Source organism: Molothrus ater, chromosome 7, assembly GCF_012460135.2.
Source record: "Molothrus ater isolate BHLD 08-10-18 breed brown headed cowbird chromosome 7, BPBGC_Mater_1.1, whole genome shotgun sequence".
Classification (NCBI taxonomy): Eukaryota; Metazoa; Chordata; class Aves; order Passeriformes; family Icteridae; genus Molothrus; species Molothrus ater.
This window is the reverse complement of record NC_050484.2, coordinates 27,591,962-27,608,728: the sequence shown is the minus strand read 5'-3', so window position 1 is coordinate 27,608,728 and position 16,767 is coordinate 27,591,962. Positions and strand designations below refer to the sequence as shown.

The 16,767-nt window shown below is 42.6% G+C and overlaps 1 protein-coding gene across 1 annotated transcript in view; it reads right to left on the bottom strand.

Annotated features, from left to right (window-relative positions):
* Window positions 1-13,385: 13,385 nt before the first annotated feature.
* PDIA5 (protein disulfide isomerase family A member 5) overlaps window positions 13,386-16,767 on the bottom strand; it is a 98,099-nt gene continuing 94,717 nt past the window's right edge. The window contains exon 17 of the mRNA XM_036386670.2: window positions 13,386-14,625. Within this exon, the coding sequence (XP_036242563.1) occupies window positions 14,545-14,625 (81 nt within the window). The 3' untranslated portion in view covers window positions 13,386-14,544. The remainder of the gene's footprint in view (window positions 14,626-16,767) is intronic.

Here is a 16,767-nt window from a genome sequence, read left to right as displayed (position 1 = left end):
GAGGGGCATTGCCTCACTCCCTATTCCAGTGATCCAAGTGAGGAAAAACGATCTCTTATGTCACTGTGATATTTTCTGAAAATCCCTTCGCCAGGATTTCTTCTCCTGGGAAGATGAGAAGTCTCAGCTTCTCCATGCTTTGCTCCTCTGGAATGTGGTCTGGAGATTGTTTATCCAAAGATGTGAATTGTTTTTAATTAATGGCCAATCACAGCCAGCTGTGTCGGATCTCTGAGTCAGTCACGGGTTTTTATTATTCATTCTTGTCTAGCCTTCTGATGTCTCTTTTCTCTTTTCTTTAGTATAATTTTAGTATAGCACTTCTTTTAATATAATATAATATCATAAAATAATAAATCAGCCTTCTGAGAACTTGGAGTCAAATTCTCATCTCTCACCTCATCCTGGGGACCTCACAACACCACACTCTTGGATCTTAGAACAGGAGTAAATTGCTGTTACTGGAGATTAATTGCACCCATTCAGCCTCCAGGCTTTCTTCTCTGTGCTTCAAGCAAAGCTCAGCCAAGCCAAGGGCTCAAGCTCCCTGAGTCAAGCAAGATCACAGTAAGGGGTAAAAGATAACTTGTGGCTCTGGGGCTGAGTAACAGAGGGGAAAACTGGCAAAAAGGGAAAAAAAATTTTAGAGCAGACTCGAGAGAGGGAAGTGGTGAAGAGGGGGGTCAGAAGATGGGGCTCCATGGAGATGTGGGAGAGGAAGGAAGGAGCAGGTGAGGAGAGGGGCCACAGCAGGAGAGGTCACCTGCTTGGTGAGGTAGTTTTTCTCTGAACATAAAAGCTCAAGAAAAAGTGATGTCCTGGAGAGCCTTTCCTGAGCACCCTTCTCTCAGTGAAAGCTGGCTGTTGGCAGGAACTGCCAAGGATGTGCACCACGAACAGGTCTTGCTAAAGCCTCACAAGGGATGGAGCATCTGCGTGTTCGAATACACAACTTGGCATCTGCAAGTCAGTATCTAGGCCTGTCAGGAAAAAACTGATCCCAGTCAGGCTTTTATAGAGTGGAGCATGGGAACACCTCAATCCTGACTGACTATGCACAGGTAAAGCACACGTTCAGATGATACATTAATCTGAATAATTTCCAGAGAGTCCTTATCCTGTATAAACAGAGTGCACAGTATTACACACTGCTACGCAGTTTAACAGCTTATGATATCATCTGCTATAATGCAGACAACTAGTGATTACTTAATTAGAGGCTGTCTAAAGGTTTGTGATAAGTGCATACATGTGTAATTTTAATTTTTCTAGTTCTTCTGAACTGTTTATCTTTCAACCCTAGAATTCTTTTAACCTTTTGTAAATGTTTTAAAGAAAAAAGATAAGCATTTTCCATTTACATAAACAGGATTTCAAGTATTGTATATACATCTATTAGTTAGGATTCCTAGAGGAAAAAAAACCACATAATTCTTTATTTTCAGGTGAACCTGACCCCAAGAGGTTAAATAAATTGCACAAGGTCGCTTGAGGGAGGTGGTGGCAGAGTCAGAAGTGAGGTTACAGCTCCCAGCTCTCATGGTGAACTTAAATCCTATGTGTTATTCAAGAATTTGCATGGCTAACAAGCCAGTTACACTTTAAATTGTGTCTTTTCCTTGTCCCATTGACTCCCCTAAGACACGGAAGCAGTAAAACATTGTCAGAGGGGCAGCGTGCAGTGAATGCATTAGTGAAAGCTGCAGCCAGAGATAAAACATTCATAAGAAGTAAATCCGGTCAGTGCAAAGGGAAGCCAAGTGGAGGAATGAGGTGTTTCAGAATGAGGAGGAGAGATGAGGAGACCAAGAGGTGTGGGCAGTGTCAGAGGATGAAGGGAGGGCAATGAAGGAGTGCCCGTGGTGCCAAACCCCTCAGAAATGCCAACGAGGGGCCTCTACAGGAGCAAAACAGAGAAGGCATCACTTGCTGAGTGTGTCATCAGCCAGCTGAAAGCAAACCCAACAGTGAATGCTCAGAGATGAGTTAGGACAGGATTTGCCTCACCAATGTTCAGTGATCTGGAAATTGCCCTCTGTGAAGAAGCTCTTTGCTGCTATTTCTCCTCAGTCACTGCAGGGAGCAGACATGTCCAGCTGCATTTATACACCTTGGCTTTGGATGACTTAAGGTAGGGAAGACAAACCCTTAGGCTCTGTACACTGGATTTAAACATGACTTTTTAATCAGGTTTCCCCAAGGAAAACACCCAACTTGAGGAGCTGGCAGTAGTTGTGTTCATCAGTGATGAAGTCACAGGAGCAACACAAAAGTAAGGTTCTGAAAGGAAAATTCAGCTTCAGGGTTTTTTGCAGCAAATTAAACTATGGAATGTATCAGATTACTGATCCACTTTGTGACTGTTTTTATGGGGAAAATAAAAACCTTCTCTGATTTAGACTAATTAAACCCAAAGCCTTCATAAATTTTTTTTTATTTTAACCCAAAAGGCAAAAAAACCCCTTTCTGTTTACTACATGTTTCTCATTCTACTGCTCCTTTCTCTGTACCATTTCTTTTCTTACATCTTTCTTAAAGTTTGGTGCTTGAAGCTGGAGGTATTATTCAAGCTGAGGCTTTAGCTAAAAACCAGACTAACAACCATTAATATGCTTCCTGTTCCTTGGAAAGTACTGTCAGTTCCCAGGAAAAAACAGGTATGTTGAATTAGTGAATTCAGGAGGAGTGCAGCCCAGCTGCATCGCGAGGCCTTTGCACTCTGAATCAGGCTCCTGAAATCATGGCACTAGCTAAAAGCCCGTGACTTTCTAACAATTTTGCACTCTAAAAAATTGCATTTGATTTTCAAGGTTTCAGAGAAACCTGTGTCCATAATCACAAGAGCAAGGATTATACTCACTGGAATGAAATGTTCTTGCTAACACAGCATCAGCACAAGTGTGAGCAAGGTCATAAAAATCATCAGCAGAATATGCAGTTTATTTCCTTGCTCCTCTTTTTTAAAAACCTCCTCTGCTGATTCAGTCTTAAGGTCCTGTGCTGGGCCCAAAAGTTTCTTTCCTGGAATGCTAGTATTTAACTCTTAAGGGCTTTGCAAGATTGAAGCAACATCATAATGTCACAGAAAGTCTCCAACTGGCAATAAATGCAGCTGTTAGAACAAAATACAGAGCTCTCCCAATGGCTCTTGTTGCAGCAGGGCCCAGTATGATCTCCTGCATAAAGAACATCCTATTTCTGAAAAGTAATCTTCACACTGCATCTCAATTAGTTTGAAAAGCAACATGTTGTTAATGTATTTGTATTTACAGGGCCATAAGCATTATGGGCTTATGGAAATAACACGAGTGAGCTTTTCTGATGATCATGTCCCAAGCCATTCCAACAGTGATGGGCTCTCTTTGGGGCTTTTCTGCTTACTTTATTCCCTTTCTGGTAGAAGCAGCTGATCTGCAAAGCCACATGAATATACTCCTAGTACACATAATCCCTTTAGTTCCCTGCATGACTGTAATTGAACACATTGGCAGACTTTGTTTATATTTAAATATTTTCATAGAAGGGAAAGTCATTCCAAGCTGATCACTTCATGAGGCCAAAAATTTCATTAGGAGCCATTCGAACAATTACAATAAATAAAAACATCATTATTTTTCAGTACAGTTGTGCCATAAACACTATAATTTATATGAAATTAATTCTTAGTCCCTAATGAAATTCATCTTGTTATGATAATCACAACAGCAAATTTATTGAGTAAGAAAGAAAACACATATAGCTTTGTAATCCACAGTTAGGTTGTTCTATTTGAAATTTAATTCAGAAAGATAGAAAGGTTTCTTAGGACTGAAGGGATTATAGGTACTGTAATAGCTAATAACATTATAAGATGGAGATGGTGGCTCACTGTAATAGAAATCCACTAAGACACAGGATAGGCAGGACTTTCTGGATTATCAAATCCAGTCCCCAGGTAGGCAACTGGATCACATGGTCCAGCTAATATATTTTGTGAGCTTCATGAAAAGCAAGGTATGATTTCATCCCTATAACTTTTATACCCTCACTATGCAGGTGGATAAAGAACACCTGATTGATAGTCTAAATTATTCATGGCAAATTTATACCTACTTGTTCATACATTTAGATGCCCTACACTTAATATTCCCCCTACAAAAAGTAATCAAACCACATCTCACTCTTCAGCTGCTGGGCTGAACAAGCCCCCTGTGCACCCTGTCCTTTCATGAAAGGTTCTCCAGTGCTCTCTTAGCAGCCCTTTGCTGTACTCATTTCATTAAGAGCCCAGCTTTCTGTAACACAATCAGAATAATGTGGTTTATTCCAAATAAAATCTTACTAGGGTCTTATTCAAGGATGCTCATACCTCCCTTGCTTTGCTAGAAATGTGTCTTCTACTGCATTTTAGAGTTTCAGTTGCCTTTTCCATGCCCATGTTGCACTGAAACACAAAATCTTTCAGTGTCATTGGAGGTTTCCTACAGAATTTTGTCTGCTGCTACCTCCCTGACTACTTCTGTGGCCTTGCTCTTCTGCTCTTGCTGTGTGATATTCTGAACTTTCTCTACACTGATGATACCTCCTAACTTGGTGACTTCAATGTATTTTAATGATCAGACACCTCTGTTTTCCAAATAGGTCACTGATGAAAATAATACCAATCAGTCTTAAGACTTACAGTTTAGGAGCTTTGAATAATTTCCTTTCAATACAGTTCAGCTTCTCATCTTCCAACAACATGTATGCCTTGCAGTTCCTCTATAAATCTCAGACTTCTCCATGCAGGAGATATAAATTTATACACAGCTCCTCATCAGCTATTTTATTCAGGTCCAGACAGCCACATTTCCCTCTTTGTCTAGCTAATTAATTACTCTATCAAAGAAATCTATTGAATTAGTTTGATATTATCTAGCCTTGGTAAATACCCATTCCATTTTATTCTGTTTTCCAGTGACTGTCATGACTTTTACAATTTTCTCCTCCCACATTATTTCCAAAAGACTGACATAAAATATTGCTGTACACAAAACAAAATATATTGTGATTTTTGAGTGAAAAATCCATGTTTTATTTGTCTATGTATAGATTAGTTATTTACAGCAATATACAATTTTGACTAGCAGGTAGTGTTGAGCAGCAGTTATAGATTGGTTGGCTGTATATTTGCAGCAGAAATGTATATGCATCCTTTTTTATTCTAAATAGTGTTAGTATCACTTTTTAAAAGGATTGGAATACAAATTTGGCAGGCTGGTCCAACTGAGAAACAGCCCCACATGCAACAGGGTCTTTTCCTGAACAGCTTTATAGATAACTGATACATGTTGCAGAAAATCAGAGGACAACACCTACAGTGACTTGTATGGTGGTCACAGGCATTGGGCATGGCAAAAATAGAGGTTTTGAAGAGAAGAAAAGAGTTGGGGAGGATTTGGCTGAGAGGTGCTGAATGATTGTTACAGATAGAGATAAATTGCAGAGTGTTGTCTTCTTTGTGCTTAATTTTAATTATGTTGTGGGCAGTACACAAATGGAAAGAAGAGCTAGTAAGAAAGGAAACCAACACTTGAATTTCAAGTCCACTGCTGACCCACAGACTTTGTGTGTCCTTGGGCAAAATGCTTTGTTGGGGTTTTTTTCTGTCTCACTGCCTCATCTGTAAAACAGAGATAACACTACTTCTTTTTTCCCAACCTGACTATTTACATAATAAAAGCCTTTCCATGCATGACAGACTCTTATATATTTGTACAGCATCTAGAATAATGAGGACTTGAATCTAGGGACTACAACACAAACAATACACAACAATTAGGATTATACATCCATCCAAAATATACCTAATGCACCTCATACTACAGTACCAGAGAGACATGACTTTATTCCATGGTGAATTCTGTTTCTTTGATTCTGCAGTCCCTCCTCTTGTGCTGCTCTTTTGCCTAAGAAAAGCTCTGGCAGAGAGTTAAGTTTAGGGTAAGCAGTGACAATGGTTTTGTGGTGTACTGCAGATGGAAGGCATGATGGACCCCAGAGCTCAGAGGGAATTGCATGTCACTGGCAGCATTGTGCAGCATCTCTGCATTTGTGCAGCAGCTCTCCTGTGGCCCCATTCACCTCCCACTGAATCAGGGAAAATCTGCCTTAAAGGATGCTTGTCCCTCTGTGAAAAGGGAAAAGAAAGAGCCTCTCATCCATATTGCCTCTGGGGAGGACTGTGCACCCACTGCAGGTGAGACCAACATAGAGCTGTCTTCTTGGTAAGCAAACCCTTGGAGAGCTCTCAGTACATTTGGGGATGCAGTAGGAAATGGTGGATGTGCTCATCCTGTTCCATGCTTGTGGGGTGGGGTACAGTAATAAGCATTTATCACCATCAACCTGGTGGCTACAGGATCAGACATCCATTACTGTGCTTCATATTTTCCTAGGAAATGTTCTCTGAAGAGTTTATGCTCAGCTTGGAGAAAGACAGCTTCCCACGCCGGAACTTTGGGAAGTGGGAAGCTTTTTCCTCCCAGCCTGTATGCCCAGAAGGTAATGCCAAAATATGTTGGAGGTCAGGCTGGGTTCACACTGTGATTTTTCTTCGTGCTGAGAGAAAATAAAACAGAGGTTGCTTGGCTGCCCTGAGCTGGTGTGTCCAGGCCCTGAGGCTGGGCTGGCTCTGCAGCTACTTGGCATGGAGAGGAGGAAAAACATGCATAAATTAGGAGCTCTTAAGGCCAGTTTCCTTCTTTGGTCTCAGAATAACTGGCCAAGGGCACTTGTATTGCAGCAGCAGACCAACCCCTCCGTGCTGACAGGTGACACTCTTTAGTGCTTCCCCTGTGCTGGCAGATGCACCACGACATTAATTACACTGTGCAGCACTGCCCTGGCTAAAAAATGTGGACGTTAAAAAAAACTAACTTCATCCCTCTCCTTTTCTTCATGAGATTTTTACAAACAAAAAAACCCAAGAGAAGTGATGGCAACTGCATTGTTAATAATAGATAGTTGTAACTGATTAGTTTGGTTTGCTGTCCTGCACAAGGAAGATGGCATTGTGCTGTGACTATTGTCTTCTGGGAACTCGGGCTGGATACCAGATGTCTGTTACAAATGTTGGGCACCAAATTAAACACCCACACATCCTGAAAGGACCAGCAACACGACACAAAGAATTATTCATTTTGCCAGCAGTAAAATGACAAAGCAGAGGAGTGACAAATGCTCTAGATAAACCCAGAGCTCCAATTTAATGCATGGGATAAGGACCTCTTTTTCCAGATAAAGACTCTCAACTCCTGCAGTTTCTTACTTCTCCATAATTTAGCTGTGCACATATTTGGCATTTAGAGTGTGACGGATTTACACATTTGCTATCAAATGAGCTGCAAGAGCTAATCAGCTCGCACAGAATTGCACATATTAATGAAGAAGGCTCTTCTGCATGCCTGCGATGTAGACACCCACTTAACTGGGGCACCAGAGACTAATTTGAAAAGATTTTGTTCACGTAGCTCTTTTCCTATGATGAATGCTTGCAGGGAATCATGCTGTAGAGACGGAGCAAGCAGTATCTGCAAAATCTGGCTAAATGGTTCTCATTACTGAGTGATGGAAGAGCAATAGGAAAGATAATTTATTAGTGGCTCAAAGCTAATGAGAATAATTAGCACTATTATGCTTTCTAAGCAAACACAGAATAACTGTTCCTTAAGGAGCACTGTCTCCCTGCAGCAGTGCCGAGTGCTCTGGGCAGGAGGACGTGACTTCCAGGGGCAGGAATCTTACTAAGCAAGGACCAGGGCAGCTGTGTGGAAACACCCAGACATCCTATGGGCCTGCATTAGAGCTGTGATTTCCTAAATTTTGGGCTAAAAGACCATCTTTTTTCTATCTCAAAACCAACTATACTGGGCTGATGAACAGAGTTTACACTTCAGCTTAACTCCTCGGAAAACAGAGGTTGGAAATTGCTGCCTTGGATACTGAGATTTTTTTTGCAATATTGCATCACACAGTACCTTCCAAAACCTTGCAAAAGCTAAGCCAGTTGACAATGCTTTGCAGGGAATATTTCAGCAGCAATGGTCAGTCCCCAGGAATCCTGGCTGCCAGCAGGAAAAATGGCATTTGGCTTCATTTCCCTTTTAGATACCCAAGTATCCTCCTCCTCCTCCTCCTCCACTCTGTAAATAAAAGCAGGATGTGCAGAGAAAACACAACATCTTCTTATGACCAGTCAAAGAAACTAATGGGAAAAATTCTGGTTTCCAATCAGTTCCAGCACAGAGCAGTAATGTACACAACCGGATTAGCCAAAGGGCTGCACTCCTGTGGTTCCCGCAGAGCCATGGAACGCTCAGGGATGCTGGGCTGCCAAAGGCAAAGGAAAATGCCAGCGTTTGGCTACAGTTCTCAACACCTGCTGATAAGAGCTGATTTTCCCCCCACCTCAGTTTTCAGAATTTACTCCTGCAATCTCAGTGTTCCATTACGGAGCCAAACACACTAAAGTAAGCTATTAAATTAAAACAAGGTGCATGTGGGCAGCAGTCCCCACTCCCCCGAGTGTGTGTTGTTTGGAGCAAATAGCTTGTTTCATAGTTTGTAAAATGCAGTTGGCAGGGGTTCAGTGTTATTCCAGGAAATCCATGTAGGCAAGATTTCTTTCTTGTAATATAGCACTATCAGGAATATGGAGAGTGATTCTGATTTTTATTTTTATTTTTTTAAAAGGCAAACAGACAAAACATCTGTAGGCTATGTCACCAAGTCTTGACTTTTCTTTTGAAAAGCAGTTCGCCTCTAAAATCAAAATCACCCATAAAGCAATTCCATCTGAAACAAGACACTCTGAAGCATTCTCTTAGAGCTTACTCATGATGGGAGTTTTATCTGCTTTTTTTACTCCCAAATTAAATGCTGCAAGAACATAGACCTTACCTCTCTTATCTTTTTTCACCAGTAATATCAATCTATCTTTGCAGATGCCTATCAGAAGGATTGTAAGTTAGCAAGATTTGGGGACTTAATTTGGTCTGAGTGGGAGTTTAGAATAATTCCCAAGGCTTTTTCACCCAACTGCAACTATTTAGGAGGGGCTTGGGGGTCAACGTGACTGTCAGATCCAAAATGCAATTTTACAGGGGGAGGAAAGAGGAAATGGAGATTTGTTAGGCTGCTTTTCTTGACTCAGATTGGAAAGTCTGTCTTCCAGTCCCTCTTGGAGGAGTTGCTCTGGTTTGAACAAGTAAGGACACAGTTACTGGGTCAGAGATAGATGGATTACAACGGAGCCAAATCATCCTCTGAGGTCGCAGGGGCTGGGATAGAAGCTTATGCTCATCTTGGGACTCCCAACTTGTGTTTGCCATATTCCAGAGCATTCACTCTCCTGGGAACTTTTCCCTCCTTTTCCCTCCTTTTGATGGATGAAACAAATAAATCCAACATCTCAGGCTCTTTCATTAGATGGGAAAACCATTTCCTCTCCAGCTTCCAGTATGCTCAAAATGCTTGGCCCTGCTGCCCTTCATCTCTTGGTCCAGCCACACAGCAGGACTAGCACAGCCCTGTGGGCTATTTATATCTTCTTTAAGCCAACATTGGGGGACAAAACGATGCACAATCCTGGCTGAGCCTCTCTGCTGCGTACACGTTTTACCCTTCCTTGACAAGATTTAATCTGCTCAGGGTTAACTATGTAGCAGATGTCCAAGACCTTTGAATCACACCTTAAAAAGACTGAAAGACCAAACCCATAATTGCAAGAGCAGAATCTCTGATTCACTGCAAACCATTTGTTATCAGCAATTAAGTTTCTTGCTGATAAATGATTCATGACTTGAAAGCCCAGATTACTCACTTTTAACCATGGCAGAAATTCCTGTGTGATTATGAATGCCTGGGCTACGCATCTACTGCGACAGGCTGGGGAGTCTGAATGTGTGAAATGACCAACCATTTAAATACAGAAAATAAGAGCTCTTACATATATTTTTCATTCACAGTTTGTAAAAAATAACAACATATTTCAATTTCAACGTGACTGATGTGAATATAAACATAAACTGACTTCACTAACACTTTAAATACCATTTTTTGCTTTACTGGAGGCAACAGAACTAAAACAGTGTGACTGACCAGACCTGGCCTACTAATTAAAAAGGCTTGAAAGCAAAATTCTGAGCTCCTGGTACACTCTAGTTCACAGTAACTAAGGCTTTTGTCAGCCATTTGATGTAATCATGTATGGTGTTCAAAACTGTATTTTTCAAAAACCATTCAGACCATAAACCAGATGAGTCATGACCCTGTAACAGAAGGTAAATTATTCTCAAATATTTTATATTTGTGCATTAACACATGCACAACACATTTTTTCTTTAGCCAAGAAAAAATGAATGCCCAAGTCCAAGAAGCAACTGACAAAAGACTGAAGGGAAAAAATGAGAATTCTTAATTTTATTATGGTGTAACCAGCTGTAAGGAATTACTGGTCTGAAGCACAGTGTGCAATTGTCTTATCCTAAACATTTACTAAAGCCTGTAATTCAGAATGATCCTGACTAGTGAAGTCACCATTGGCAAGCTATCATTTTTTTCTTTCTTATTTTTGAAAAAGTCTACATTTCTCACCAATTAGCACAAACATAGGCACAGCCTATGCATAGAAATGCTCAACATTTTCTGGAGGCTGTATTTCGTTAGTGCCTGCTGCTTTGACTCTGAGATCAAAAGAGGCAGCAAGTTCTGGAGTGATCATACTTGATAGTTTGCTAAAAGCAGAAGAATTCCTGTTTGAGATCAAATGACATCAATATGTATTGTTTCCTAAATGCAGAGTGCAGTGCCTGCTACTTATGTGAGGATAGCTTGAAATAAAGAATTATCATGATCCTCTGCAAAGGTGCTATACACAACATAAGTAACTGTGCTAATTGAAAGGAAAAAAAAAAGTAGAGTAAGAGTCTTCATAAATTAAGCTACTTTTACACTATGATATTATGTACTATCAGGCAGCTGATTTTTTTGGGTGAAGAGGCTCATCAGGTGCCTATTAAGAGAAGATACTTGGCACAGCTCATGGCCATTCCAATTGATGTTATGGTTAACAAGCTGGCCACCATACAAGGCCAATCAGGCTACTGGTATTGCACAATACTCACTAATGGCTTCAGCAGCTTAACGGTGCCAAACATACAGTGTCATTAATTGGGCAAGAGAGAGAAGGAAAAAACACCCAGGGAGGAGGCAAGATGCCATTCAGCTCCTGAGCAGCCCCTCAGCACAGCCTGCAGATCCCAACTGGAAGAAAATGAGATGGGCAGGCTGAGGAGCAAGAGGAACGTTTCAGACCCAGGTGACAGCTCTCTGCTGTGAGAAGCTGTTGGTGTCCCCTGGAGTGCCAGGGCAGAGGAGTCTGACCATCATACAGCACAGTGTGACCCTCACACAGCACAGTGTGACCCTCACAGAGCACAGTGTGACCCTCACACAGCACAGTGTGACCCTCACACAGCACACAGTGTGACCCTCACACAGCACAGTGTGACCCTCACACAGGACAGTGTGACCCTCACACAGCACAGTGTGACCCTCACACAGCACACAGTGTGACCCTCACACAGCACAGTGTGACCCTCACACAGGACAGTGTGACCCTCACACAGCACAGTGTGACCCTCACACAGCACACAGTGTGACCCTCACACAGCACAGTGTGACCTTCACACAGCACAGTGTGACCCTCACACAGCACACAGTGTGACCCTCACACAGCTGCAGTGTGACCCTCACAGAGCACAGTGTGACCCTCACACAGTACACAGTGTGACCCTCACACAGCACACAGTGTGACCATCACACAGCACAGTGTGACCCTCACACAGCACACAGTGTGACCCTCACACAGCACAGTGTGACCCTCATACAGCACAGTGTGACCCTCACACAGCACAGTGTGACCCTCACACAGCACACAGTGTGACCCTCACACAGCACAGTGTGACCCTCACACAGCACAGTGTGACCCTCATACAGCACAGTGTGACCCTCACAGAGCACAGTGTGACCCTCACACAGCACACAGTGTGACCCTCACACAGCACACAGTGTGACCCTCATACAGCACAGTGTGACCCTCACAGAGCACAGTGTGACCCTCACACAGCACACAGTGTGACCCTCATACAGCACAGTGTGACCCTCACACAGCACACAGTGTGACCCTCACAGAGGACACAGTGTGACCCTCACAGAGCACAGTGTGACCCTCACACAGCAGTGTGACCCTCACACAGCACAGTGTGACCCTCACAGCACACAGTGTGACCCTCACACAGCACAGTGTGACCCTCACACAGCACACAGTGTGACCCTCACACAGCACACAGTGTGACCCTCACAGAGCACAGTGTGACCCTCACAGCACACAGTGTGACCCTCACACAGGACAGTGTGACCCTCACACAGCTGCAGTGTGACCCTCACAGAGCACAGTGTGACCCTCACAGAGCACACAGTGTGACCCTCACACAGCACACAGCAGTGTGACCCTCACAGAGCACAGTGTGACCCTCACAGAGCACACAGTGTGACCCTCACACAGCACAGTGTGACCATCACACAGCACACAGTGTGACCCTCACACAGCACAGTGTGACCCTCACACAGCACACAGTGTGACCCTCACAGTGCACAGTGTGACCCTCACACAGCACAGTGTGACCCTCACAGAGCACAGTGTGACCCTCACACAGTGTGACCCTCACACAGCACACAGTGTGACCCTCACACAGCACAGTGTGACCCTCACACAGCACAGTGTGACCCTCACACAGCACACAGTGTGACCCTCACAGAGCACAGTGTGACCCTCACACAGCACACAGTGTGACCCTCACACAGCTGCAGTGTGACCCTCACACAGCACACAGTGTGCCCCTCACACAGCACACAGTGTGACCCTCACACAGCACAGTGTGACCCTCACACAGCACAGTGTGACCCTCACACAGCACACAGTGTGACCCTCACACAGCACACAGTGTGACCCTCACAGAGCACAGTGTGACCCTCACACAGTGTGACCCTCACACAGCACAGTGTGACCCTCACAGAGCACACAGTGTGACCCTCACACAGCACAGTGTGACCCTCACAGAGCACACAGTGTGACCCTCACACAGCACACAGTGTGCCCCTCACACAGCACAGTGTGACCCTCACACAGCACACAGCTGCAGTCAGTGTGACCCTCACACACCTGCAGTGCTGCCCAGCATTCCCAAGGCCATGGGCTGTTGGAACTCATCCCGTGTGCTCCAAGCTCTTCCTAAGCCACCACCAGCTGTGGTCACTCACCCAGTGGGGAAGGAGCTGAACAAGGCTGATTAATGATAAAAATATTTGTCCTTTTAAAAATTTATTTTTCGTTCAAAGTGAATCACAACTTCCTGCCCCTCCCTCTCCCCTCCTGTGAAGACAGAAGTACCTCCAGATCAACTTTTTTTTTTGTTTAAGCATCAAAAGTGTAACACATTTCAACTGCTGCTGATACAGGTTTTACAGTGATGACTGTCGGAGGGAGATTGTGCAACTCCTTAAGGAGCAAAAAGGAAAAATCCCTCCTACAAATGCAGATAACTTTTGGAATGTAAACAGGTAACACACACAAATGCTGCATTACCAGAAGTATTATGCATTTCTCAAAACAGTTGAACATAACACTTTACAACACATATTTGGTATGACTCAGTCATAACTTGAAGGGAAACTGTGTACCCTATAAGAATAACTATGTACCCCTATAAGATAGTCATTCCTGCCAAAACTTACAGATACATTGACAGTATTGATGCCAAAGAAGGAGGGTTTAGTCTGAACCCATGCTCTGCTGATTTTTAATGTGGGGCTTAATTCACTCAATACATTTTATAAAGGTATGTAAACAGTTCTGATTTAAGGACCAGAGAGGTTTAAATGAAATTAACAGATCTGGACTGGTCAATGTTAATGTCTTCATTAACTCAGATACCTTATTTATCCCTGAGCACCTTAAAATTGTTGCCCCCAAATCTCAGTCAACAACACATAACTATTTCACAAGAATGAAAAACTTCATTTGAATAAATCTGTGTCTTATAAATCCCATTTTCCTGCGCTGATTTAAACACAACATAACAAAACAAACCCAAACCAAACCGTGTCCCCTCCCCTTTATTTTATACATGTACTGCAATACTGGAACAAAAATTTCACCCTAACAAACAACATCACCTACAGACACACTACAGACTACAAAAATATTGCATAGGAGTGTCAGTGGGCATAGTCTCCCAACATGAGAGAAAATGCTAAGTTTTCTTTAAAACATTATGGCAACATTCTAATTTATTTTCCTTTTAAAAATCAAGTGGTTTCACTTTATTTCAAAATTGTACAAAATGGCCATGGCTGTTTATAAAAAAAAAAGTCTCTGTCTTGAGAATATGTGAAGTCTCAGGTGCATCAACAAAGACCTGGAACCATTCACAGTGCAGCGGAAAGCTCCTTTTGAGGCAGAAACTACAATTCATCCTTCTTCTTTCCTACTCTTTCATGATCTCTTTCTCTCAGGGTTCGCATGAAAGTGGTGAATCCAGACTCCTGGTTTTGAAGGAAGAAAAATATGGGTCATATTTTTACCAACAAAGCAAAACAATGCATCAAGAACACTTTGAGCTTCTGTATCCCAGCAGAATATAAACTAAGGAGCAGTTGTTTAGTTTCTGTAGCCCACGGCAGAATAGAAACCAGGGAGCAGTTACTGCTTCTGCACTGCCTCATCCTGCCATACTCTGGTCCTGTGCTGCTCCACTGCAGGGGGAAAATATCCATGCACATCCCACATGTCAAACTTTGAAGAGATGGGACACAGAGAAAAAGTCCCTAAAACTCATAGGACAAGGTAAAATCTGTCACTAGAAGTGCCATTGATGCCTTTACGTCAAAAATACTCAAAAGACATTTTCAAGCTGTCTTTGTATGCTATTTGAGTAATTTTAAAAGCAGGTACTGGATTGTTTGTTGACTATACACACATTTGTCACTCATCCTCTAATAGTTTTCATCACAATGATGGAAATCACTTTTTTCCCCCCCAAGTTACTATTTAAATTATTATCAAAAATTTCAAACCTGGCTGTCTAGATGCCAACCTCTGTATTTTAACAACTTATGATTTAAGGCTGTTGAATGCCACCAGTTTCCTTTTCCAAGGTAAGCTGTGAACACAGCTCTCAGGCATTTCAAAAGGCTCAAATGGGTGGAGGTGTGAACACCTGTGTTGGAATACACTGTCTACTGGTACCCCAAAACTGAAGTTTTCTGGGAAAGTGACACTGCTCCCACTCAATCTGACCATTTTTGCATTTAAACAATCACAGAACATACCACTCAAAACTAGTAATGAAGAGGGAAAATACCAAAGGTAGAGAGCAACTACCAGAAGTTAAAGACTTAAAAGAATGTTGTGGAACAACAAAACAAAATAAACCCAACCCAAACCACAAGGCTGGTAAGCTTTTAGAAGGCTGAACAACAAAAAGCTTTTCCAAAACTATTCACTATTCTTCCACTGAAAATAAATGAAGTGATATGCTTCAGCCCTTTGTCACCTGGAGACATCTGGCAATCAGCAGCCCCCATGACAGGCTCTGTGCTAAGCACTGCCTCCAGCATTACCATGATAAGAGATAACAAACCCCAATTCAATGCTGCACAAGCAGAAGACCATAGGGTCCCCAGAGAAGTGGAAGGGGAACAAAGCAGCCATCAGCAGCGAGACCGGGATGTTCCTCTCGGGTAATTTTTACCCAAGAAAGGGTTGGCCTGCATATAGGGGATTTGTTAGTCCACTTTTCAGCATATGGATAAATATCTCCTAACTCCTGTGGCCCCAGAGCACTCCTGTATTGGATATAAATTCTTTTGATCAGCCACCACAGATCCTTCCTTTTATATATCATTTCTCTAAGAACGGGTTAGAAATGCAAAATCTGCAGCTGAAATCTTACTTCAATTGTTGGCTGCTGCACCTATCTTTACTTTTGTGTAAAAAGTACTTTTAAGAAAAGATCCAGAATTGGAACTAAACACAGTATCCATAAAAATGGCTGGATCAGCACCATGAAATGGTAATTACTGGAGTCCAAGTAGGTTGAAAAAAACTGGGAGGCGAAGCTCCATGAAGACTTCCCCAAGATCCTGACTAACAGAGAACCTCAGAACCTGGCTTTTTAATTCATGCTTCTATACAATTTTCTGAGCTCTAACAGCAGCAATAACTTTCATGCAAGATCTTTTTCAAAATCACTGCATGGCTCAAAGACCCCAAGTTTTTCTTGCAGACCCCAGGCAATCAATGGCTGCTGAGGAGTAACCTCCCTCTAGGAGGTTACGACAAAGGCAGCCCACAAATAATTGAATTGCTTCCTTATTTTCAGGCACTTTACAACCACTGAAGCCATTATGCCATTTCTGCCCCCATTTCTTGCACTCATAGCATATAATTAGCTGGCCACAGCAGGACAAAAGAATGAAACTTCAGCCCAGGGGTAGATGGCACAATTTGTCTTCCCATCCTGAGTGCCAGGAGTGAATCTGATTCAGGGCAAATGAGATATTTACTTTCCTCTAGTCTCCAAAGGACAGCTTTGCCCTGGCTATAAAACCAATGGTCTGTCACCATTTGGCAGCCTGGTGGATCTGTAACACGTTTGCAGTGTCCATGCGATCCAGAACTGACAG